Below are 25,584 nucleotides of genomic sequence, written 5' to 3' on the forward strand. Positions count from 1 at the left end.
ATGAGCTGCTAAATATAACACAGTAAAAAGAAATTACATAAAGCTTAGAATGTCTTTAGTACTTTTTATAATAATGTCCACAAATGTATAAATGTGAGAAATGGCACAGCAGAAATATGTTTTACCTTTAGGCAGTTTTGTATGCTTTTGTGTAACTGATCAAATGAATTAATATCAGGAGAATAGAAGGAGAACAGAGCATTTAATGGAATTTTAAAGCTAAAATTAAAATCAAACCCTTCTTAGTTAGCAAGCTGTTAACTGTTAGAGTTCTGTGACTTGAGACTTTCACAGAAGAATCACATTAACAAGCTTCTAACCAAAACAGAGGTTGGTCTGAAAAAAAACCCTTGAGATGCTTGCTGCCTGCTTAGACACTGCCCCCAGTCTTTCGGATTGCTGTTCCTGTACTTTCAATGTTTCCATTAATGATGTGGATGAACCAGTATACTTAATAAATTTGTAGATGCCATAAAGCAGGCTTGGAGAAGACTTGAAACATTTTGGAATTAGAATTAAAATTTGACAAGATCTTGAAAGAAATAAATTATTCTCCCTCTCTTTTTTTTTTTTTTTTCTCTGGTTCTGTTGGGAATTTTTTAATAAGGAAATTCAAGGAAAACAAGAAAAAAGTCTTTTCCTTAGCTAGGAAACAGTCAGATTCACAAAGAGAGCACAGGCTAGAACTTGTTGTGTAGCAGTTCTGCAGAAAAGGATCTGGGATCATTAATGTATACTGTTGTGAAAAATGGACACTGATCAGAAGGTATAAGCAGAACTCTTGGTTATATAAAATGCAAGATATGTCAGGTAATTTTTCTTGCTCAGCAGTGACTGGTCCTCAGTCGTTCCATTTGTAAAGTCCTTCACAAGTGTGTAGTATGTGCCTTCATTACATACTTGTGCACAGATTAAATTTGGTAGTCTGGTTTGTATGACGGACCACCGTGAAAGTGTGGTGACTCTACTGCATATGTGCTTTTTTATTTTCTGCACAGATGAAGTCCAGCCTTCTGTTTTGACTGTTCAGGTCACTAGTTTATCTGTTGATTGGGCATACAACTTGTCTTTCTAATACTGCTTTTTCAATTTTCCCACATTGTACTAGTCTGTTTGGTATCAAAACCCATTGTCCATGCTTTCTGCCTTTTGTGGTTTTTTATCTACGTTATCTGTCTTTATTTATTCAATTACTGTGACATAGTCTAAGAATCATTTCACCTGAGCATTTAGTTCATTTTTTATGTGACAAGATCTAAGGCTATAAAGTGATTCCAAAAAAATACAAAAAGTAATAATAATCAGAAAAACTGTGAACTAATTCTTTATGCTTCATGGTGCTATTAGTATGATACAAGTGCATTCACGATTTTTAAAAGTATTCCTCATCTGTAAATGTAACTAAATATTTGTAGTGCGTTTGCTTGGCCAGGTTTTGGTAACAGGGGGGCTACAGGGGTGGCTTCTGTGAGAAGCTGCCAGAAGTTTCACTTGTGTCCAATGGAGCCAATGCCAGCTGGCTCTGAGATGAATCTGCTGCCAGCCAAGGCTGAGCCCATCAATGTTGTTAGTAGTGTCTCTGGAATAACATTTGAGAACCAGGAAAAGTTGCTGCACAACAGAAAGTGCGAGAGGAGAGGAGAGGAGAGGAGAGGAGAGGAGAGGAGAGGAGAGGAGAGGAGAGGAGAGGAGAGGAGAGGAGAGGAGAGGAGAGGAGAGGAGAGGAGAGCTCTGCAGACACAAAGGTCAGCGCAGGAGGTGCTCCAGGTGCCAGGGCAGAGACTCTGCTGCCCGCGGTACAGCCCATGGTGAAACAGCTCTGCCCCTGCAGCCCTCGAAGGTCCACGGTGCAGCAGAGATCCACCCGCAGCCCGTGGAGGAGACCCACAGGATCTGTGGCCCCATGGAGAGAGAGAGAGGAGTCCAGGCTGGAGGAGATTGACTGGCATGGCTTGTGACCCCTTTGAGACCCCCCTTTGGAGCGTTCTGTTCCTGGAGGATGCCACCCTGTGGAAGGGATCCACGCTACAGCAGTTCACGAAGAACTGCGGCTTGTGTGAAGGACTCATGCTGAAGACATTTGTGGGCGACTGTCACCAATGGGAGGGACCCCACGCTAGAGCAGGGGAACAATGTGAGGAGTCTTAGTGGGATGGAGTGGCAGAGTCAACGTGAACTGCCTGTAACTCCTATTTTCCATCCCTCTGGGTCGTGGAGAATTCAGGAGTGAAGTTAAGACTGAGAGGAAAGAATGGGTGGGAGGAAGGTGTTCTTAAGATTTAGTTTTTATTTCTTGTTTTCCTGTTCTGATTTGATTGACAGTAAATTCACTTAATCTCCCCAAGTCGAGTTTGTTCTACATGTGACAGTAACTGGTGAGTGATCTTTTCATGCACTTGTCTAGACCAACAAGTCTTTCATTACATTTTCTCTCCCCTGTCCGGCTGAGGTGGTGAGTGATAGAGCAGCTTTTGTGGTCACTTGGTATACAGACATGGTCAACTCACAACAATGTTGTGTATCCTGGTACATAAAAAAAATGAATGGACTATTTTACAGCAATATTTTCACTTTAAAATGTGAGGATTTTTGTTGTTTTCGCATGGTTTGGTCATTTTTAGTTTGTCAGGAATATTCACAGCTTGTACGTAGTTTAATAAGAAAGTCAATGCCAGCTGTTTGATGAAACCTGTGTAGCTGCCTGTGTACTAAGTGCTCAAAAGGGGAAGTGAAGTAAAATGCAATTCTAGTATATTTGCATCCCTTTTTGTGTTTGCTGTTACATTTCTACTGCATCTCTGTGGGTGAGACTACAAGCAGAAACCATTGCAGCATCTCATAAGACACCATAAGCTCTGCAGCGTTGCCTTACAAAGGAGCAGCACTGCGACTTGCAGACAGACTGGATAGATGTGTGTGATTAAAACATTAGGAAATATCATTTTTGTTGTGTCTTGACTTGGCAGCTGAGTAAAAGCACAAAGCTGGCACGCACAGCTGTGCTGTCCAGCTTTCTCTGAGAGGTGCAAGTGTCTGTAACTACTGCTGAACGTAGGAAGCCTCTCTGGAGACACTTGAGTGTAGGAATTTCCTAGATATGAGTTGGGTAACCACCTGAAATGGGATGTGGGTACTTTTCTAATTGTAATCTTAGTATCTTAAATGAACCATCCCATTTATAGATGTCAGATTTTTCAAAAATATCTGCATAGAAGATGTAAAAATATTTTGATTCTGTAACTGCATTTCATCTCTGACCAGCTTAGTGAAATCTCTTTCCCCCAAGTCCTACATTTTATATAGCAGTGTATTTTACTTTGTTTGTGCTTGTGGCTGGAAGGCCCCAGAATGTTTTTGCTTCACTGTCTATAAAACAGTACAACATTGGTGTATGTGTGCAAAAAATATAAAGAAAAGGTAGAACATAGAGGTTTTGTCACCTTTTGTCACCTTCATGACATTGAAGATTGGCTGCCTGGTAGTGTAGAAATGGTGTTCCATCACTATATCAACTGTATTCTTTCTGTTGTCTATCTACTAGTGGATTTTTAGAACTGATTACAAATTTATTGTCTCCTTATCTCATCTTCTTAAGAGTTAGTCCCTATGATTGTATTACTGCATGGGCATCTTTACTTATACAGATTAATTTACAAAATATTTACAATTTCTTGTAGGAGTTCTGCAGCTTTAGATATATTAAAAAAAAAAAAAAAAAAGCACCCAATACGTTATGATAAATTCTGATTTTAGAATTGAATTTTGTATGTACTTTAGCGTCTTTTTTTCCCCTAAACCTTATCTTGTTCATTTTTGCAGTTCCTCGATACTATTCTTAAACTGATTTTTCTTGTTTTGTCTTTAATAGGAAAGGATCTGTCCCACAATTTCTCCCTTTAGAACATCAGTACTGTAGAACATGATATTTTATTTGGTTATTAGTAAGTTCTGCTTTAATGAAGAGTAAACTTTTAAAATACTGGAAGCTGAAGTGGTAATTCACAGCTGGCAGGGCTCAAGATGAGGTGTTCAGTAGTATTTCATGCAGTACCATAAGAGTGATGCCTTTCTCATACTCATGTTTGTAGGCTAAAATGCTGTAAATGCTGTGAGTTTCTTAAACTTCAATTATTGTGATGCTATTTCATGTTAAGTTGGTTTCATTTAAATATGTTTAAGACATATGGCCCAATTCTGCCATCACTGACTTTAATGTTTACAATTAAGAAACTTTTTTGTTTAATTCCTGTTTATACTAATTTATTTAAAATCAGAAGCAGACGTGTTATATACCAGACTTCTATAGTTCAACACCTTCCCAGTCTTGAAGTTAGGCCATTATAACGATACTGCTGTATTTTATGGCATTTCCTGTGAAGTGATAGTAGGATTTGTACAGTATGAATTTAGTACATATTATTTTGAACACATCTCAGCTACCTGCATATGTATATTCAAATATTTTAAACCAAAGATACTTATGAAAAGGGCAGGTGATTGCATCTCAGTTTTTAGTTTTTTCCTACTTTTGCCTTTCCAGAGACTTAAATCAGTTATCCTCAGTAATAAAAACGGTGTTCTACTCTGAGCTTCTTGTCCAAAGCACAGAGTCACTGTAATAGGATTTATTATTTTCATTATACTAGTGCAACTGTGCTAAAGTACTTGTACTCCAAGGTGTAATGAGTGATTTGGGATCTTAATCCAACAATATTGTCCCTCTGAGTAAAGATACTTGGATATATTTAATGGGTTTGGGGTGGGGGGGAAAAAATACTGATGGTGATCAAATATTTTTATATGGGTTATTCATTTCAGTATGCCCTTCATTAGAAAGCTTTTCAGGTGCTGAATGGGTTTGTTGGTTTGGTTTGTTTTTTCGATAGGGAGAGAGAATTGTCCCCAGCAGAAGGAGCAAAGAGCTTAGTGGTACAGGGTTGTGATGGATGAGAGCTGAACCCCTGCTCTGCCTTAGCCAGCAGGACCAGAGCTGCTGCTGCAAGAAGTCCCAATTTCCCAGGCCACTTGTTGGCTCTCACACGTTTTGTCTCTCTCTCTGCTCTGTACAGATCAGCTCACGTGTATGAACCCTAAATAATGCAGTCTGTGTCCATGGTGCTGAGTAAAATACATCATCCTGCTCCTTGTGGGACAGGAGAAGCCCAAACCTTTTTCCCAGATGACTGACAATGACTGGTTTCTCTCGTAATTAAGTGGATTACCTGGGATGCCTGCAGGCTCCTAAACTGCTCCTGTGTGGTTTTTTGCAGCAGCAGGAGTTTTTAGCTAGTAGCCCAAATTTTGCCAAGGAGCATACTCTGAGTGAGTAGTATGGAATGGTGCCCTGAGCCTGGTTTGTTTGTGCATGTAGAGCTAGCCTGAGAACAGGTATTGGCAATAAAGAAATCTGATTTGGGCAAATGAAAAGAGTTAATTAGTGTTTGGCATATTCCAGCTAAGTGTTTTAGCCACTGGGTTAAAGGCTAGTTTAGGAAATCCTGGTACTTTGGCTAATTTATGCAAGGATTGAAGTACTCCACCTGTTGACCAAATAAGCAGTGGGGGGGGGGTTTTAAGAACTTGCGTCTTTGATGGGGATTTTTTTGCTTGTTTGTTTCTGTTTTCTTACTTTTTCTTCTCCCCCTGCCATTTTTGTTTTTTTTTTTTTTGTGTTTTTTTTTTTTTATTCTTGTTTTTTGGTTTTTTGTGTTTTGTTTTTGGGGGTTGTGTTTTTTGTTGTTTTTTTTTGGGGGGGGGTTGGGTTTTTTTTTGTTTTCCCCTCTTTTCTAGTTTGGTAACAAGCCAAAAACAACAGCAACAAAAAGGATTTTCTCTTGTGGCCTTATTCAATAATTTAGGTGCACTTTACTGGAAAAACAATGGGTAAAGTTTGCAAGTTTGCTATGGCAGTTGGTTGCATAGTCATCCTCTCTTGAAGATACTGGCATGTGCTTATCTCACCTGCAGAATAATTGTGTAGAACTTAATTCTAGAATAGTAATTCCTCCTGCCATATTCCTGGCAGGGTGACCCCACTGTTAAAAAACAGAACCTGGAGCCAGGGTGTGCAGGTGGTTCTGCAGTGATGTTCTTTGGCTTTGAGCTCTGTTTCTCTGTGCCTCCATTTGGAAGTAATGTTTACAGAGGCATGACTGCTGTGGACAGTTTTGTGACCCAGATCCATGAACGAAAAAGCAGTGTTGCTCATACCACTGTAGCCATTGGACATTCAAAATGCCAAGTGCTCTGCTGATAATAATGTGTTTATTGCAGTGACAGGCAATGGCACAAGTTAAAATGCAGACTACAGCAAACCTGTCTGGACCCACCATGGCCCCTGTGGTGCTCCCCCTGCCAGTTACAGCTACAAATACACTGAGTCTGCCATCCTCAATGAATGGATCCATTTCAGAATCAGCTGCCAGCTGTAGCAGTCCTACTGCCAGCCTTGTGGATCCCACATCTTTGAACAACTCACCAGGTAAGTTGGTCCAGATATGTTTTCTTTGGTATTCAAATTAATCTTTCTGATGACTTGTTAATTTAAAAAGATAATAATTAAGTCTTAAAGAGGACTAAAATAAAGGAAAAAACCCACATAGAAAAATGTTTTGGCTAAATAGATGTTTACTAAGTCGAGTTTCTTTATTGAGCTCAGTTTTGCAGTGAAGTTTGATATAAATGATATAAAAGCTCAGGAAAGAACATGTCTATTTTGTCAGATTCTCAGGGTATCTTTTATAGAGAAATTTTAGTGGGGCAAGAATTCTCCAAGTTTATTTTTCTTCCCTAGACCAGAATGTCTTCTGACTGCTTGGCAGTATTTGTGTTTCCTTTGTGGCCTAATAAACTCTGTAGTTCCTATGCTGAAGTGGGTATAAAATGCAAAAGTGTTATCCTAACAATTTAAGCAAGAAATGACAATGTGTGTGTGTTAGGGATAAATACAAATGAATTGCTAAAAACTCACAGAAAGTGAAACAGTCTAAAAAAAGCCGAACTAAATCCTTAAAAGGGGAGGTGTTCTATGGGAGTGTCCTGAGAGGGACTTCATTGGTGTGAGAAGGGTCTAAAACACTGGGAAGAAGCTGGCAGAAACAAGTGGGGACCGCAGGGTTTCATCTACTGTATTTATCTCATAACTCTTATGCTACCCACTTCTGTTTCAAAGTGTGGAAAAAACATTCTGAAAGAGTAGTCAATTCCAGGAACCGGTATATTCCTGACAGTAAACTTTGGTGAGACAGAAAATCTAGAATATGCAAATGCTCTCCTGCACTGTCATCTTACATAAAGATATTCTGGAAAGAAATAGTTTTGGGGCCTTTTTAATTGCATGTAATCAAAATTGCTACTATGAAATACAAATTCTCATGTGATTAATATATAAATGGTATTTAAACTTTGTGTTTAACATATATGCCAAAGTTGTGGTTTAGCCAAAGTGTTTTCTTTTTTAAGCATGCTGCTTTTGCAAAGCTTTGTGAAGTTGTGAAGAGTACATTTCTCCACAAAAACTTTACAGACTCTTTATTTACAGCTCCTCTCCAAGATAACATGGCAAACCCCAAAGAGAAAACTCCAATGTGTCTGGTAAATGAGTTAGCCCGTTTCAATAGAATTCAACCCCAGTATAAGCTTCTGAATGAAAGAGGGCCTGCTCATGCCAAGGTAAGGTCACAGTTCCAGGTGATGAGCCATACCTTACATGCTGAACAGATAATATTGTGGTTTGGACAAATGTGCTTGTCAAACCCAGCTACATTTCTAGTGTAAGGGCTTTCTTCCTGTTCTTTATTCTGCTGCCTGTTTTTTTACCACATTTTCGGAAAGTGTGCCTGTATTTCTGTTACAGAAGCCCTGTAGATCGTTTTGTACTTTACTTTGTCTCTCATCTTTGACTCTATATTTGCTGGTCTTTATGTAGACCTCAGGAAGGTCTTTTCAGGGTATCACCACTCTTCCTTAGTCTTTCTGGAACAGTTGCTTTTTAGGCTGCATGAATCTTTTTCCACAGTCAGCATGACTGATAACTACCTCTGCATTTGTTTCATGGTAATGCAGGCAATGACAAATTGGTGACATTTTTAAAGTGCTTATTGATGCAATTCTTTGTCCATGAAGTTGATATTCTTATCTTTGAATGTTGCATTCTAGGGCACAAACTATTACTGTGCAAATTCACCATGTAGGGTTATTCTAAAACTCCTAATGTGATTATAGCATAGAAGTTTCTAGTGAATTGACAGTTAATTCTGGCCAGTTCACGTATCAATTTAGATGAATTTGGATGTTCAACTTAAAAATTGGAATGCTTTCAAATGATGGGGAATACAGAGGAATATCCTCATGGTAATTTTGGGGTATAATTTAAATTTCTTCCCTAGTTAGGAGCAAACTGGGGGAGGAAAAAAATCCTGGAAAAGTCTGAGCAAGACGCTGGCATGATTAGTAGCTGCTTTGTACTTCTGGAGTGAACTAATCCCATGAGGCAGTGGGGCCAGGGTGTAGGTTAGTAACAGTTTCAGCTCCTCGTGGGCTGTGTCTGCCTTGCCCCTTGTTTTTGTATTGCGCACTGTGCTGCCAGGAAGTGCAAAACTGATGCAAATCACTGTCCTTCAGCTCTGGCTGGCGTTGCTGAACGCCTTACAGCGGTGGAAATGATGTCAGCAGGTGTGGGGCTGCTTTTAGCATTCCTCGTCACAAATGGAAATTGAAGTGCTCTTCCTCTTCCTGGAGGTGTTTGGCACCACAGGGTTCACTGGCTGGTTGGTTTTAGGTTGCAGCATATTAAATTTGTTGGGCTTTCTGTAACTCTCGCTTTTGTGTTTATTGTGTTACCTGTTTTTTCCATTTCTGTGAATAAACAATTGCTTTGGCTGCATTTTCAAATGCAAACAAATGTTTACATTTCTCAGCAGTAAGGAGATTTGAGTTATATGACATTTGTATTATACTTAAAATCTTAGTAGGCAGAGAAACTGTTCACATATGGAAATGGGGTGGGCTTCTCCCAAGCAATTGGCAACAGGATAAGAGGACATAACCTCAAACTGTGCCAGGGGAGGTCCAGTTTGGACATAATAAAAATTTTTTTTTGACTGAGAGGGTGGTTAAGCATTGGAGTGGACTGCCCAGGGAGGTGATGGAATAGCCATCCCTGGAAGTTTTCAAGAAATGACTGGTCATGGCACTTCATGCTACGGTTTGTGTAGTGCGGTGGTGTTTGGTCAAAGTTTGGACTCTGTAATCTTAGAGGTCTTTTGCAACTTTATTGATTCTATGGTATATTTGTTATTACTTTTAAAGGAACTGATACCAGTGAAATTACTTAAGTCAGTGCATTACCTGCACTTCTGAAAGTCAGATTTTCAATGAATTTCTTAATTTTTCCATTTTTCAGTTTACTTTGTTCTTTTAGTTGTGCTCATAGTGGTAAAAAAAATACAGTTATGTGCTCTATAGACTCAGAAGGATATTAAGTCTAATTTTGATCTGTGTGGTGAGATAAAAAAAGAGAAATGGATGGAGAACTAGGGTGATATTAATAAGATCATACAGGTTTTGACCTATGAAAAGTGAAGAAATAGAATTTATTGTGACTCTCTTAACAGTTTAGTATCATGTCTTGCTAGTAATACGATGATATACTTGACAGAATAGGTGAAACAGACCTGAATCTGTCCTGGGAAGCATGACCTGAAGGATGCAATGTTGCTGTTGCTCTTTGCCATTCAAGGAGCTTCCCACATTGCTTTGCTCCTACACGTACTCTGTTATTGACCATTGGTGTTTTTCACAATTTCAGGCACACTCTACAAGATAGCTGTCTGTGTCGTGACCACAAACGCTAGTAAATTTTTATGCCCTTTTTTCTGGTTGCCTCTGGAAAATAAGTTTGGGCAATTGGAATGAAATGGAAAACTAGAAAGAGTGCAGTTGGGAGAGAAGTGGGTTTTCCTAAGAGTGCAGTTAGGGTTTCTAGGAGTCTGCCCTCCAGGTGAATTCTTCATCATAAGAAAGATTAGAAAGTCTTTGTTAGCATAAATGACGTTTGGAGTACGTTAGTCAGACTGATGGTGTCTTCTGTCCTTCTATGTCAGGGTCATTTCAGGATACAAATTTAAAAGGAACAGTGGCAAAAGAAAGTGGATGGTGGTACAGAAAAGAGGGAAAGGGGTAAGGGATGTAGCACTTCAAAAGCTGGGAAGGAGGAGAGAAGGTTTTACACAGAAGAAGTGAGGAGCAAAGAGTTGTCAGAGCTTAGAGAGACTGACCTTACAAGCACAGCAGTGTGAAAACAAGCACAAGCGTTGTGGCCTTTGCATTTCTGCTCTCTGGACATCTGGTAAATTATGCTGGATGTAAGGAATAGAAATTTCCTCGCGTGAGAAATGTCTCTCAGTGAATAGCTCTGGTGTTCCAGGACTTGAGCGTTCCCTTGTCTTCTCCAGAGTTTGGATTTAGGCAGCTTTATTCCTTTTATAAAGGAGTAAACCTACTTCTAGGTGTGAGTTTTTGCAGGAGTTTTTTTGGCAGATGTGTTAAGTGAGAAGGTGCTCTGACTGGCAGAAGTTTATTGAGCAAGCCCTTTATCATCCTGAGTTCCTATTTATTGCTCTAAGCCCTAAGAGTTATAGGTAGATAAGAAGCCATTATTAATCATATTTTCATTTAAATTCAGGAATTTCCTCTTCCTATAAAAATACTACATGGATACTTTCTTGCAAAATATAAAATATATAAACTACAGATCCAGAAATCAAATTTCATTTTTTTTAGTAATAAAGATATATCTTTGCAGGTAATTTATAAAATTATGGTTATTTAGCTTTAATACCCATCTTAACTTTCAGGTGGGGGTAGGGTTTGACAGAGTGTAAAATTAAGAGAAATTAATATTTCTCTCTTTCTTCCATGAGGTAATTGTTGTGACTGTTGTGACAAAACCAACATGGCAATAGGAGCTGTGATATAGGGACTTGCATTGTGCTTCTGAAAATTACAGTAGGCCAAAACTCAAGGCTGTAATTAAGACATGAGTATGTATTTATAGCGTTCAGTTTGAATGCAGTGTGTGCATGTGCAGGGGGCTGAGTTGGGAGACACACACATACTTGTGTTCAAATGCTTGTATGCAAGTACATGCTAAAAAAATGTATAAGTAAAGGTAGATTTAAAGGCTGCCCACCATATTCATCTTCAAAAACCTGGTCCTGGATCTAGCAAGTTTAAATAAGTTAAAAAATCAGAGAGCTGTCAAAATTAAAATGTTACTTCATATACTGCTAGTATATTGAGGTTTTTTTCCTGTTGATTCAAGTAAGTTAGTCTGTTTTCTGAGGTAGGTGTATCTTAGTTTACAGTGTGTATCTGATTATTAAGTCCTGTCTTTTATCTAGGGATTATATGGCAAATATATTGAGTTCCTAGCCTTTCTCCACTTGTTCTCAGATGCTCAAATTAAACAGAGCATTTATGTATCATACAGAAGATAGACTCTGTCTAACATCTTAAACATGCATTTATCTGCACAGTTTACTCAGCATGGATACTTTAAATAGCCCTCTGTTACAGAATTTGAAATATTTATTTTTTATCAGTTAGTAAATTTCTGAACTCTGGATGTTTATAATTTTTGTCATCACTATAGACTTTAGATAAAGACCTGCAGTTTCGTTAAAAAAGATAATATTTCTTTTGTTTCTGACTATATCATGTTGAACATATTTGAGTTGTGACTCTGCCCTAACAAAAGGCATTATTTTTAGAAATCTGGGTATGTGAAAAATTAATTCACTTGGTAAAACTATCTGGGCCAAATTCTCTGCTGCCTTGAGAAGTGTGTAGTCACTTATATTCATTCATAATTATTACAATTTTTTTTTTTTTTTCTCAAGAGCATGTTTAGTATTCGTTTTCTACACGTAAAGTGACTAAATATATTCAAATATATGAAGAAATGTGTTCTTAGCTGACCTGTTCATAGTCTTCCAAGAGCAGATGATCAGTTTGCTCTGAAGTTATTCTTACTTGGTTTAAATATTATTTTGTTCTTTGATAATTGACGTTGTCGGTACACTATTTTACTTTGCGATTTGAAAGGCCCAGTGTTGCTCACTGATAAGGTCTCATTGATCTGTGGAGGAATCAGATGTTTTATCTGGGAGTTGAATACAATGAAAAGAGAGCATGGTTTCTCTTCAGCCCTGGAAGCTTTTATACAGATTATCACTGTGGATTAGAACAATGTTGCCAGCGTTTACCTGTTCTTTGTCTTTGAAGATGTTCACAGTGCAGCTGACTCTTGGAGAACAGACATGGGAAGCTGAAGGAAGCAGTATTAAAAAGGCCCAACATGCTGCTGCTAGCAAAGCATTGAATGAAACTACCCTTCCCAAACCAACGCCTAGACCACCCAAAAACAATGTAAACAATAATCCAGGTACGACATTTTCCTCTGAGTGTTAGATCTTGTTGACGTGTTGGCATATTATAGGACTAAATAAGTAATTTTAACAAGATACTTATATTTGTAGGATGAAAATCAGCATAGTTATAGTATGACTGGATAACACAGAACCTCTAGTGAGCTTTCATGGGAGAATTTTTAATGCACATACCTAAAAGGGTTGTTGAACTGGAAGGGAATATATTATTTAGGTAATGCTTAGATGTGTACAGACTGATGGTATTTGATCAACAATAAGCAGACTGAGAAAACCAGACGGAATTAAACACATTTCCCAAAGAGTTATTTTAGCTACCTTTCCAATGAAATTGGAAATTTTATCCAGTCCAGTCCTGTGAAATTGCATCTCTGGCATAAACAAAAGGCTGGGATTTGGTGTGAGAATTTTGGCATGTAATTTCCTGCATGCTGAGTTTTCCTTCAGAGCAACCTGTGCTTTCAAAAAGCTTTCAGGTGGTTTTAGAAACTTTCAGTAATAGAAAGAACGTATACTGGTGTCTTGCATCCTTCATTTTGAGCAGTTACCACAATTTGTCTTGAGTGCATGCAAAACCTTCTGAGGTACACATCTCATGCACGTGCTCAGTGATCTGTTCTGTCTTGACCAATAAAGAAAAAAAATCATAACTACATTTCAGACTAATGTAAAGGAAATCAAGTGCTGAGAATCTTCTTTCATTTTTATTTTTAAACAATCCTTTCCCCCTTCCTCTTTTCTGTTTTCCCTTTTTCCCACCTCTAATTTCTTTCTGCTCCCCCCCAACCCCTTGCTTCCCCCCTTTTAAAAATATATTCTTCAGCCACTTTCTTAAGATGAAGTAATTTTGCAGCTAATCTTCTCTGTGTTGGAAAGAGAAAAGCAGGTGTAAATTTCCTTTAGAACTTGTGAGTATTAATGTGAGCATTAGCCATGAAGGATTGTTTGAGAGTGGTGTGGTAGTGTTCTCTCACTCCTTTGGAGATCAGTATGTTGCCTCTCCAGACCCAGGATGCTGGTTTTGTTCTGTTTCCCTCACAGTCAGTGTGACTTTGGCTGCTTAGCAAGCAGGAAGCTCAAACCTCTGTGAAAAGTGATCCTGGGTTTGGTTCTTGACATTGCACAGTATTACTGATTTTCTAGCGTTTTTTGGCTTTGAGCATATTCTTAGAGGGAAAATCTTGTCATGAGAGGAATAGGATTTAAGAGAATTAGTTAAAATTTTTATCCTTAACACTGCAATTTTTTCTCCAAGAAAGGTGCCTTGTATATGCACAGATATCTTCTCATCAAAATGACATTTTGTAGTTTTATAAAAAATTTGAATTCATAGTAATGTCTTGCTCTGGAAATTATAGGAATTGTTGTTGGTATATGTTTCTGAGTAAGTGTTGCATAAACATTTTCATCATTTGGCATATAAAGCTTCAATGTCAGACTGGAAAATTAATCATAGCTTTTTTAAAGGATAAATTTCTTTGAATCTCTCATGAAAATATTTCAGAGTATATTAACTCCTTTTTAGTGGAATGGAATGCACATTTAGCTAATTTAGGATTCTGTTAAAACAATATAAGTGGGGATTACTGTAGCTGAACGTTTTATCCAAGGGGGAGGAAAAAAAAAAAAAAAGAAGCTTAGTTAGTATTTTTGAAACCATGCAAATGGCCAAGAACTGGCTGCCTTCTATTTTTGCATTCTGTCACCAGTAGATGGCTGTAGTTGCACTGATTTTCAGGACCTGTGTGTTCAGTCTGTTAGATCACTCCTATGAGACTATTCGCTCTTAGACATGGTTTTAAGTTTTCAAGTCTTGCAAATAAAACATTTCTTCTAACTTGTTGTAAGATTACTGAATGACTGCAGTGATGCCTGTTACTTCATGCTTATTTCAATGACTCTTTGCTCTGTTTGTGGTTTTATTTAATGGTATTCAGCAGAAAGACACATTTTTCTATTCTCTTTATAGTTCTTTCAGAAAGTGTCATAATGTATTATAAGTACTTTGGAAGGATGAATAACTAGCTTGATTATTGCACTGACTTTTTCATTCATATATGAATATTAATCCACTGGAACTGCATAGAGAATGCATTTTTAAATGTTCTTTTTCGTTGCCTGTGATTAAGTAGGCATCTATAGTCCCATCTTCTAAAGAAACAAATGTATTTTTAGTTGCATCTTTCTTTAAATTTAAGAATAAAAAAATACCATGTAGGTCTCTCTTTGCAGCTCAGTCCTGCTCGTGTGTTTTTCAGTATTTCCGGTTTAAGCACCTTACTTACACTGTTTTTTTTTGCAGGCAGTATAACGCCAACTGTGGAGCTGAATGGTCTGGCGATGAAAAGAGGAGAGCCTGCCATCTACAGGCCGTTAGATCCAAAGCCAATTCCCAATTACAGAGCAAATTATAATTTCCGGGGCATGTATAATCAGAGGTTTGTACTCTTTCTGGTTTTTTGTTTTTTTTTTTTTTTTTTTAATCCTTATGTTCTAAATCTTCATTAAGTTGCTAGGTTATTTCAGAGTAAAAGAAAACAGTAACAAAAAAAATGGTTAAGGAGAGTCTACAGTCTTATTTAAAAACATGCATAATTACTTCCTAAAAGACACAGTTTCCCTAAACACATCACAAAGAATAAAGATGTGTAAAACTGCTTTTTTTTTTTTTTTTTTTTTTTAATGTGTTATTAAAAAGCACATTACATAGCCTGGGTAGTGAGGAGGCAGAGAATTAACTTCAGAGAGAGGTTTTACTTTGCTGTCATGCCATCTGATTAGAATCTGTGGCATCAAAAATGAAGCATTCCTTTCTTAGAAACTGAATATAAAATTGGAAGGACTGCATTTTAAAAACTGGCTTGAAACCATTCTCAGGTTTCTGGTTTTTTAACCATTCTTCTTGGTCAGCTATCTCAGTTCCTTAATCCTCAAAGTTTAGTTAGGAAAAATCCTTTATTTCACAGTTTAGAAGAATTCAGAATTATGTCAATTTGTAATCTGAAAACTTCATTCTCTGAGATAGGTTTTCCCATTTTTCTGTATTTGTCCCCAGAGGAACTGAATTAGATGGGGCCTTTTGAAACTCCAAAAGGGAGACCAAATATGATCTGTAATATGAGAAAAGACCAAACCAAAACAGGTCAGAAGGTTCTAATCACATGTTTTATCAGTGAAAACTGTTATCTTTTTAATAAAGCTTTGCTTGATGGATTTCATGTTCATTTTTACGCATCTCATAATTATCAAATAGATTGAGGGTATGAAGTCCAAAGGAGTGGTTTGGTTCAAAATTACTCTTTATTAGAAACTGCTTTTATTTCAGTGTTGAAAAATTAAGGAGTTTTTTTTTTAAAAAAGCAGTGTTTCAGAATTGTCTAAGGAAAATATTTCAATTTACTTAATACTATTTTACTTTTCCCCAGACTTTTAAATTGTGATGACTTGGTAAGTGTAGAGGTTTAACACTTAATTCTGAGTTGGTTTTTTTTGGTTGGTTTTTAAAATTTGCTTGGTTGCTGGGTTGTGTTGTTGCAACAATACCTAGAATTATAGAAGACAAAAACCCACCAAAATAACCTGGAAGAAACCCTTTAATTATTCTACAGAATAGTGCCTGATTTTTGTATCACTTATATTTCTTGTCACTGCTTACATTCATCATGGGTTAAAAAGCTAAGTATGGTGCTTGAAATGAGTTTAGTTAATATTTAGAAATCCTTCATTAATTTGAATTGGTTCTATAGTGAGATTAGCTTGACTAGCAGATATAACGCTGTACTAGGAAAAAAAAAACAAACTAGTTAAAGGTATAAAGTTCTGGAATCTGAAATTCTGGAATTCTGGAATCTGAATTTAATTATGGAAAGGTATTGGTGGAAATAGAATGTCAAAACACTCAGCAATTACTAACTCTTCATATTTTATTTCTTTTCATAGAAAATGATTAGTGTGTCTAGCTCAATCTCGGTTTGATTCTTTGGAAACTCTTTCATGAGAGCCGTGTTTTGGTGTTAGGGTAAAATGATACATGAAGGTTATTTTTCTGTGCACATTAGGTAGCCAAGGCCACTTGATTTTTTTCTGATCACAAAACAAGCAGGCTGGGTGGAACAGAAGGCCACAATCTGTGCTCGCTTTTTCACTGTGCTTATTTGAGTGCAGTTACCCATGCAGAATAGCTAATAATACTGTGGCTTTTAAATTGAATAATAGCTAAAACTAAGTAGTAAATAACTGGACATATCTTTCTATCTGCATGAACACATGCCCACTGTGCACATGCCATGTATACACATGAGTGCCAGAGTAAAGATGAAACAGAAAAATGATATGTGTAGTACTGATGATAGACTACTGTGTTAGAAATAATTGTTCATTACTTTGTTTTGCATTGGGAGGTGCTGGCCCTTTATGGTCACAGTAAGAAAGTGTCTTCTTGGTTTGAAAAGAATGGTGTCTGCTAAGGGAGGCAGGAGCCTCCCTTGGAATGGAAAATGTAAACCCCCTCCCTCTGAATTATTACAACTTTGAAATTAAGGGTCTCTCAGGCAAAGATATGGGAATAGGAATAACGGTTCTTTACTAGGAAAATTAAAATAAAAATGCAGTAGTATTAAAGAAAAACCCCCACTGACAGAGTCAGAATATAACCTGACTCCCTGTTAGTCAGGGTGTTGGTAGCAGTCCAATTAAGACCGTGGCTGCAGTTTTCCTGGAGTGACAGATGTGGTTCTGTTGAAGCAATGATCCTGTAGAAGGGTGTAGTTTTCCTCTGAAGATCCAGTGGTGGTGTAAATGGGTGCAGTCTTCCTCTGAGAGTCCGGTGGAAACAGGCTGCTCTGGTGTTCTGAATCTCAGATTTTATCCAGGTAGAAATGCTTGACTCCTCCTGCTGGGTGAAGATCTCACAGTGGGATGATGTAATTTTATCAGTTGTGCAGTGAGCCTCAATGGCCCATTAACGGAAGATATTCCCCTGGAGGGAGGATCGGTCTTGGAAGAGACGAAAAACACTGCCCCACCTGGATTTAACAGCTGGTAATAGAGTACATACTTTTGGTTACACCTTGCATTGCCACCTAAGACAGATGCCAGTTTAAGAAGAAGCTACCTTGGGCCATGAGTGGTGTGGCACTGAACAGGACTGTTCCCCACAGGCACCACACCATGCAGACCTCAGCGTCAGCAGAGATTAACTCCTCTTGGTCATTCACACTCTTACAGGATTTGCATACAAGGAGACAACCCTGTCAGGAATAGTCAGGGATGACGGTCATGTGAAAACTTTGTGCTTTACTGTCAGATAAAGGCAGGGCCACACAGGTGGTACTGAGGGGGAGCTGCCCAGGGGCTCATCTCTCGCCGCAAGTCTGTCCTGTGGCCAAGGGATTTGAGCAGCACAGCTCCATCCTGTGAGCCGTGCTGGGCACGGGCCCTGCAGCTCAGCTCAGCACAGCCCATGTGGCTCAGCCTGGCTGCGCTGTGGGGCAGTGGCTGTGATGTGCACAGTCCTGCACCTCTTCAGTCAGCATCACTTGGCACCTCCTACTCACCCTCACCACAGGCAAGCCTGGAGACAGAGTCTGGATCTGTTACAATAGCCAGAGAAGTTTGAAATATGAAGCGTATGATGCAGCACTGTATTATGTTCCTATGGTGTAATATATTACATCTATTTTCTTCTACTGCCACATTGCATTTAGCATTCGTTTGCTGATTTTTGGAAATTGGGTAGTGGAATAGAAGTATTGCTGAAGTACCCAAATAAATGCAGACTATATAGACAGTTAAAAACAAGATTTGAGATGTAGATAATATATATACTGCATGAAGTGTTTTTTCATTTCATTAGTTTCTGACTGTAGATTTTTTTCTGTTATTAAAATTGATACTAAATATGTTAAATAAATTGGAAGCTTTGTCTTTTGTAGTATGTCTGCATTCCCTTCACTGACCTCTGTTTAAAGAAATGTGCTTTTCAAATAGGTGAAGATACAGACTAAGATAGGAGATGGCATTAGGGAAACTTTGATACTGACAAGACTAATGTCATGAGGAAAAAATACATTATTAAGTTCACTCCAGGGCATATCTCTATACCAGTAAAGTCTAGTGTTTCAAGTGACACAAAAGATCCTTTTCAATGTCTCATGGAAATGCGATCCAAGAGCAGCAATTCGTATGCAAAGTTGACGGCTAGATTCCATGTCAGGCTAAGATGATTTATGTCAAAGTGGCAGTGATTCCTCCTCCTTCATTTGTCCTCAGCTTTTATGACCCTGAATATTCCCTGCCTCCAGCACTGGAAGTTGAGCTGCTTGGAAATTAATCAGTTTTTGCAGGGAGAGGAAAAGGAGTTACTCCTCAACTTACAACTGTACTTGGGCATCTTTTCTTGTCACACAGGAGCTTGTGCCTTCACCAGAGGGGGGCAGGGTGTATTTGGAATCTAAGGGCAGCCTAGATTGATTTAAGTGTGTGAAGGACTACTCTCTCACATGCCTCGAAGCATATTCATATGGGCAGTGTGTTGCACAGAGGACATTGAAGCTGGCTTGTAAGGGGCTGACATCCATTTTCAAGGTCTGCAGATGATGGTTGGATTTGTAGTGAAGGTGAAAGCTGCTTTCATGCAGAAAAGAAAAGCAGATAAGTGAGAGGGAAAAAGGAGAAGGGGAAGGTTTTCCTAGCGGTCAGCATGGAAGGCAAGTGATGAGATGTCCCAAATGAGCATCTTTCCACAGGTGTTCCCTACAGTGCAGCAAATGTTCCCTGTAACACTTTCCCATATTAATTCTGTGTTAGAATTAGTAATTCTGTGGTTTTTATCAGGATATGCTCTAGCTACCTGTTGCTTACAGGTACTGGTAGTGCTGTACCAGGGCAGGTGTTGGATACTGGCTGTTTATAGAGTTTTGTGCATGCACAACTCATCATGGCAGAAAGCAAGACATTTAAGGCAGTGTGTAACGCTGTGGTAAGGTCTTAGCCTTGACTCTTCCTGTGCCAAGGTAGGAGGTACAGGGTAAGTCAGCTTCCCTCTTAGGATAACTGAGTAGATAAAATACAGCCCAGCTTGGAACTGGATAAGGTATGAATGCTTTCATCCTGACTCTTCACTCAAGATTAGTGAATGCAGTACTGACTAACTTGTTTACAGCATCAGGTCATTGCCATTATACTGCATATTGTGACAGGCTGATGAAGTCTGTGTAATGCTGAGCTGTACCTTGTGAAGTTACCAGCGTAGGTCTCTGGTAGTTTGGGTATTTTTATACTACAGCTCATTTATTTCACCGTGTAGATAAGAACTTGGATTTTCTTTATTGAAGTAAAATCCATACAAGTTTGGTAAAAGAAAGTTTGATGGCCTCTGATAAGACAGCTTTTAAAAAAGCTGTCAACCCTTAATCCAGCCATGGTAGACAACTTCTTATTTAACGAAGGTGTCTGTATTCCTAACAGAGATTATAATAGAGGAAAATACTCTTCTGGCACTCAAAATTTACCAGTTATATACAACCAATTTAAATGCTCACAGATTGGAATTTAATGCAATTTTGCAACAAAGGCACATTTCAGTTCAAACAGTATGTTACAGAAAAGCTAAAAATCATGAACATTTCATTTTTTATGGCTTCTTAATCTAAGAGTTTTCCAGGCTGACTCCGGGGAAGGAGGTGCTGCTGCTTTCAGGGCTGGGTTGTTGACTGATGTAGCTCGCGTGTTTGTCAGCACAGCATTTGGCATGAGTCAGGAGAACTGGCACGCTACTCAGCACAGGCCAAACCTTGAGACGGCGGGTCAGGTTTGAAAACTATTGGCACAGCTGAGGACAAAACATGTGCATACTCTCGTATCTGTAGCCAGTGCTAGAACCCATACTCCCTCGCATCTCTGGCTGAAATGCAATTGGCTTAAACCTTGTAAAAAAGAATTAAAAACACAGCTGTTTAAATTAGAGCAGTTAAACAATAGAATAAGGTATCAATTCTGACTACACGGTTGTCCTACTTGCCTTGTTACCAGTGAATGCTGGTTTGTTTTATTTTTTCTTCAGTTAGAAATTGAAGAGAGTCATTCCTGAAGTTTAATTGTCCTGTAGTATTTTCAATTATAGAATGTCTGTAAGTGACAGAACAAATTATATCTTACAGACTTACCTAAACTAAGAGTTTTCAGCCAAGAAATAAAACCACTAGGAACTGAACGGCAGCTTTGGATGTTTTAGTTTGGATAGTGTTAAAGAGATCATAAAACCCAACCCTTGTGTTTTGGGAGAATTCAGAAGTTGTTTTCTTAATATATAAAATTCCATAATATGTGTCTCACCACAATCTAGAGAGCTTGAAAAAAATCTATATTAAAAAAAAAGAGGTTTGAAAATTAAAAACACTTGTGAAATATAAGAACAAAGGGAATACAAAACAATGACAAGCTAAAGAACGGAAATAAAGTAATTAAAGCAGTTTCTTGCTTGGTTTTAAGGAATTTGGATGGTGTGATAGCTCTGCAAGCATGTCACGCAAAGTGGTGGTGTCCCTAGGATAAACTACAGCTTCTGTGCACTTGGACAGTTTCTGCTGCACTGAGCCTTCATCTTAAGTCTTGTGTAGGGTTGCTTTGTCCTGCATATATGTTGTGTACTACAGGCTAAGGAGAAGACTATCCCCTTTCTCCTCAGAGCACAGGGGAGTGCACAAACCATTCCTTCTTTTCTCTTTCTTCATAGCTCTGCCATTTTTAGCACATTTTTCTTTGATGTTAATTAACGCTTTACAGTGCCGTTTGCAAGACCAAACTCAGAAAAATAAAGCAGCAGCTTATCCTTGCCTCTTGTGGAGCCAGCTGCACTGCCTGGCCACAAAGCACAGGGTATCACCCTACCTGGGCATGTAGTTCTACCTGCCAGGTAGCCTGCTCCCCTGCTGGGTACTCAGCGGCAGCATGGAACTGTTTGCTTAGACATCTCTGCTCCTGAAGTGGTGCGTATCAGCCCCGTGGACCAGTGCCTAAATACTGAACAAGCACTTTAAAAATGAGGGATAATAAAAGAAAGCTTGAGGGCTGGTCTTTGGCCAACTACATCTGCAGCTGCTAGCTTCATAGTGGACTAACATGTTATCCAAACTAATGATCAAAGAGAGAATAGACTGTGTGATTATTGGATAAATTACTAAAATTGTCAAGTTGTATTAATAAAAGATTGTATGGTGAAAGAATGGAATAAAATGAAAAGTTTGTTTCTTTTATGAATGCTGACCTAAAGATTTAATATGCGCATCAAAGGAAAAATTTTGAGGGACGTGTTACTTGACATGAGTGCTTAAGTAATGCAGTCTAAATCCTCACCCAACTTCATTTGTTTCACAAAAGTTACACAGTCCTATGAGGGGAAAAAAAGGAAAATCTAGCCAGAAAAACAGCTGTAGAAGCCAAATTTGAAGTGCATGTGTTGCAATGCAGGAGGCAATGTAAAATATTGATATTACCATCTCCAAAACTACACCTTGAGTTATACAACACAGTTATCTAATTTACAGAAAGAGAATGAAATCTGAATTTTTCCTGACCTTTAGATGTTCTTCTGTGCTGCTGGAGCACCCTGTTTACCTTCTTGCAAAAGACTGCTCTCTGCATGGAGAGCCTCATCTTTTTGGGGCACAAATATTCCAGTGCTTAATATAAAAGATTGTTGGATCTGAAGGACTTCGATCTCTTATTGATTAGATCGGCTAGCAGCCCAGAAAATGTAAAATTCAGATTACTCCATGGAGTCCTTTTGTTACTCTAGGTACATGGCTAGCCTAATATCTGTTGCTGAATTCCCATTATTGAGGCTTTATGTTGGGGCTTGCTGGAACAGAGGAGGATTTTATGCACAGCTGTGTGTAAAGCAGATTTTTTTCCCAAGCACATACAGTGTGGCAGATGTGGGACACTAAGTTGCCTAAACATAGGTCTCTAGTGCCGCTTGAGACATCGTAGGGTGTGTGAGACATCCACATGGGACCAATGGATTTAGCAGAAGACCTAGAGGAGACCTTTGCTAGAGTGGCAGCGGAAGGTCAGGCAAGATACCCTAGAGCATTTCAAATGGTCCTGCATAGCTAAACTTGGGCCCCTTAAGAAGGAATCCCTAAAAACGATGTTCAGTCATCGTAGCATTTCATATAATCCACTAGGACTCCAGCTATTTGTGAGAACCTTGTCTGTTTCATGGATCAGTGCTGTGTCACATCATGTGGATATTTTAGGTACTTGACTGCATCTCATATTGTACTGTGTGCCGGTGTTTAGGCAGCTAGGTGCAGTTCTTTACATTGCTGCTGGGATTTGGATCCAAGCTCAGATGACTTTCAAATTGTCTCTGCCTGTGCATTAGAAACTCGGTCCCCCTTCATAACCAGAGGAAGGATTAGTCAGAACAATTCCTAGTCTAAAATGCTGTTTGTCATGCCTTAAACTAGGTTATATATGTTTTGTATGGATTTCTCCAGAGCTTCACCTTTATACCAGCTTAGTTTCTATACATTAACTAAATACCTAAATTTAGGCATCTGAATCTAGAGCTGAATCCTGCTCTGAGAAATAATCCTAAGAATGTTGATTTGCAATGATTTTATGAGTGCTATAGTGGGAGTCATTCAACTCGCAGTGAAAGGACTGAAAAAAAGACAAAAATCTCTCCCCAGAGAGAAGCGGGAGAGAAAAGTATTAAAACAACAAACTCTTTAGGGACATATCTGGGTAACAGCAGTTTTGAGGAGAGGCAGGCATGCAAGTACTGAAATGCTTTTGATTGAATAAAAGTACTGTTTTGCTGCACGAAGCTTGCTCCCCACACGAAGTGAACCCTCAGTTCTGGAGCCTGTTGTGTTGAACTGATTACAGCAGACAAATCCCTTGGTTTTTGGGGACATTGTGGGGTGCCACTGGGATTTTAACTTTGCTACAGTTGTCAGCTCCAGACCTTAGCCATAGGGCACAACATTTTCCCCCCTGAAAAGCCACAGTCAGAGGTGCTTTGCCTACATTTCCAGTCAGCGTTGGCAAAATTCTTTCCTTAAAATTTGTATTTTAAGGATTCAGAGGGGTGATGATAAAAATGTTTACTGATTGACTTTGCAAAAACTCATTTCTGCATTCCTTGCACTCCTCCCAGTAGTTTGGGAAATAGAAATTAAAGGTTTTGCTAAAATAGGTTATATCCCCTTAAATATGCTATTATTTCATTCTGAACATCTGAACAACAGATATCAATTTCAAAGAATTAGAACTTAGGGAAGTAAAGAATAGTCCAAAGAATAATGCAAGTGATTGTTCAGATTTAATTGTTCAGCTGGAAATAGCTGATTTAGACCATTAGATGGCAGCATGAATTTGTGCAAGAATTTCTCAGCAAAAGTGTTCTCAAAAAAGTTTTTTTTTTTCTATTCTGAAGCTTTTCATGACTCTAAAATGCCATAATTCCAGTACAAATCAATTAAAAACAGGTTTTCTGCAAGGCTTTGTCTCATCATTTTCTTCAAGTTTTCATCCTCTATAACAATTGAGCTAATGCAGTAGTTTCAATGCCAGTTTTCCTTTTTTATGTAAATCTAATGTGAGTAAAGGATGCCAGTTTTCTAGCAGTGACAATTAAGTGTTTGGTTTATCTGCACAAAGCACGAATTCTGAATTCCATCATATTAATTCATTCCTCTGGTGTGACCTAAAGACATTTCCTTAAAGATAAGGGTGCAGCTTGGCCACTAAACCTGCAGTCTATTTGTACAAATAGACTTTCTGATGATTTGAACATCTATTTGCTTGGAAGGGACTGAGATTGCCAGCTGATACGTAATTCAGTTGTGTACATTATGAGTTGAGATAGGATTCAGATCGTATCTTAAAGCAAAGTCTTGTACATCACCCTTTTATTTTCCCTGCTAGTGTACTGGCATTATGGTGTCATAATCCAGTCAGAGACTTTCAAATTAATTCTTTGTGTTCATCTTCTGCATGCTACATTTCACTTCCCTTGGCCTGTTTGTTCCCACTACTTGCCTGCCTCCCACACAGACATATTGTTACAAGAAAAGTGTTGAGTACAGCTGTGCTAAAATTTTTCTTTGCTAGTATCTGTTTCTAGGAAAGGAAAAGGGAGAAAGTCAGTCCATTTCCTGTTGGTTTAAAACAGCAGAAACATCTGTTTGCCTTAAGATAGTTTTCCCAAAAGAACAGTGGCAAGGGAGCTTGCAGGTGATGAGCTTTGCCATTGCCAGTAGCTATCAGTTTAGACAATAGTGATTATATGGCTGGCTTAAAACTTAATAAGCTTCCTTAAATGGCAGAGGATATTTATTCCTGCAGTAAATTTTTTGACAGCTAATGTTCGATTTCTAAAGTGTTTTAAATCTTAAAAATACATAGAGTTTCTGGGATCAGAAAACCTAGTTTCTGCTTTAGAATCTATAGTTTCCACTAAATTCTGTCCAAGATTGATTTTTCTGCAGTCCCCTCACCCTGTTATCATGAATTTGCACAATGCACGCAAAATGGTGTTGGGTGAGGTGTCCTGGCACAGTGTGCATATAATCCTTCCGACAAATGCATCCTGTCACTAACATCCACTGCATTAATGGGTACATTTAACCTGTGTGGGATCAATAACATATATACTCTTAAGTGTATTTACAATATTACACTGACAGCTGTTAAAATAATGTTATGTAGGCTAAAAATCAAGCTGACAGAATAGAGAAAAAGGTTTGAGGTTACTGTTCCAAGTACAGTGCCCCTTCATTCTCCAAGTCAATGCACTTACCTGGTATCATTAAAATCTTTTTAGCCTTAATTGCAGAGCATCTAGATGCTTCATTGCTCTTCGTGCCCAAAATGTGATGCATCAGGCCTGACATTTTACAGTATTGCAGCATTCTAAACAGTCTTTCCTCAAGATGAAGTAGTTTTGTCAATGACCTCTTGGCCTTATTTGTAGAGGAGCTCCTAAGCCCTAATGCTTCAATCTTTTCTTAATTAATGTTTTTATTAATTTTATTTCAGGATATAGTGACCTTCCCAGACCACTTGTTTTCTTGGTCTATCTGCTAAGAGGACTGCCCTTGCCTTCTGTGGTCCTTGGCTTATA

The 25,584-nt window shown here is 38.4% G+C and overlaps 1 protein-coding gene across 3 annotated transcripts in view; it reads left to right on the plus strand.

Annotated features, from left to right (window-relative positions):
* Positions 1-25,584, plus strand: part of STAU2 (staufen double-stranded RNA binding protein 2) — a 170,243-nt gene that overhangs the window by 13,363 nt on the left and 131,296 nt on the right. For all 3 annotated transcript variants that reach the window (XM_040064828.1, XM_040064903.2, XM_040064976.2), the window contains exons 2-5: positions 6,274-6,481; positions 7,541-7,671; positions 12,286-12,445; positions 14,752-14,887. In XM_040064828.1, the coding sequence (XP_039920762.1) occupies positions 6,283-6,481; positions 7,541-7,671; positions 12,286-12,445; positions 14,752-14,887 (626 nt within the window). In that variant the 5' untranslated portion in view covers positions 6,274-6,282. The remainder of the gene's footprint in view (positions 1-6,273; positions 6,482-7,540; positions 7,672-12,285; positions 12,446-14,751; positions 14,888-25,584) is intronic.

This window comes from Hirundo rustica, chromosome 1 (assembly GCF_015227805.2).
Source record: "Hirundo rustica isolate bHirRus1 chromosome 1, bHirRus1.pri.v3, whole genome shotgun sequence".
NCBI lineage: Eukaryota > Metazoa > Chordata > Aves > Passeriformes > Hirundinidae > Hirundo > Hirundo rustica.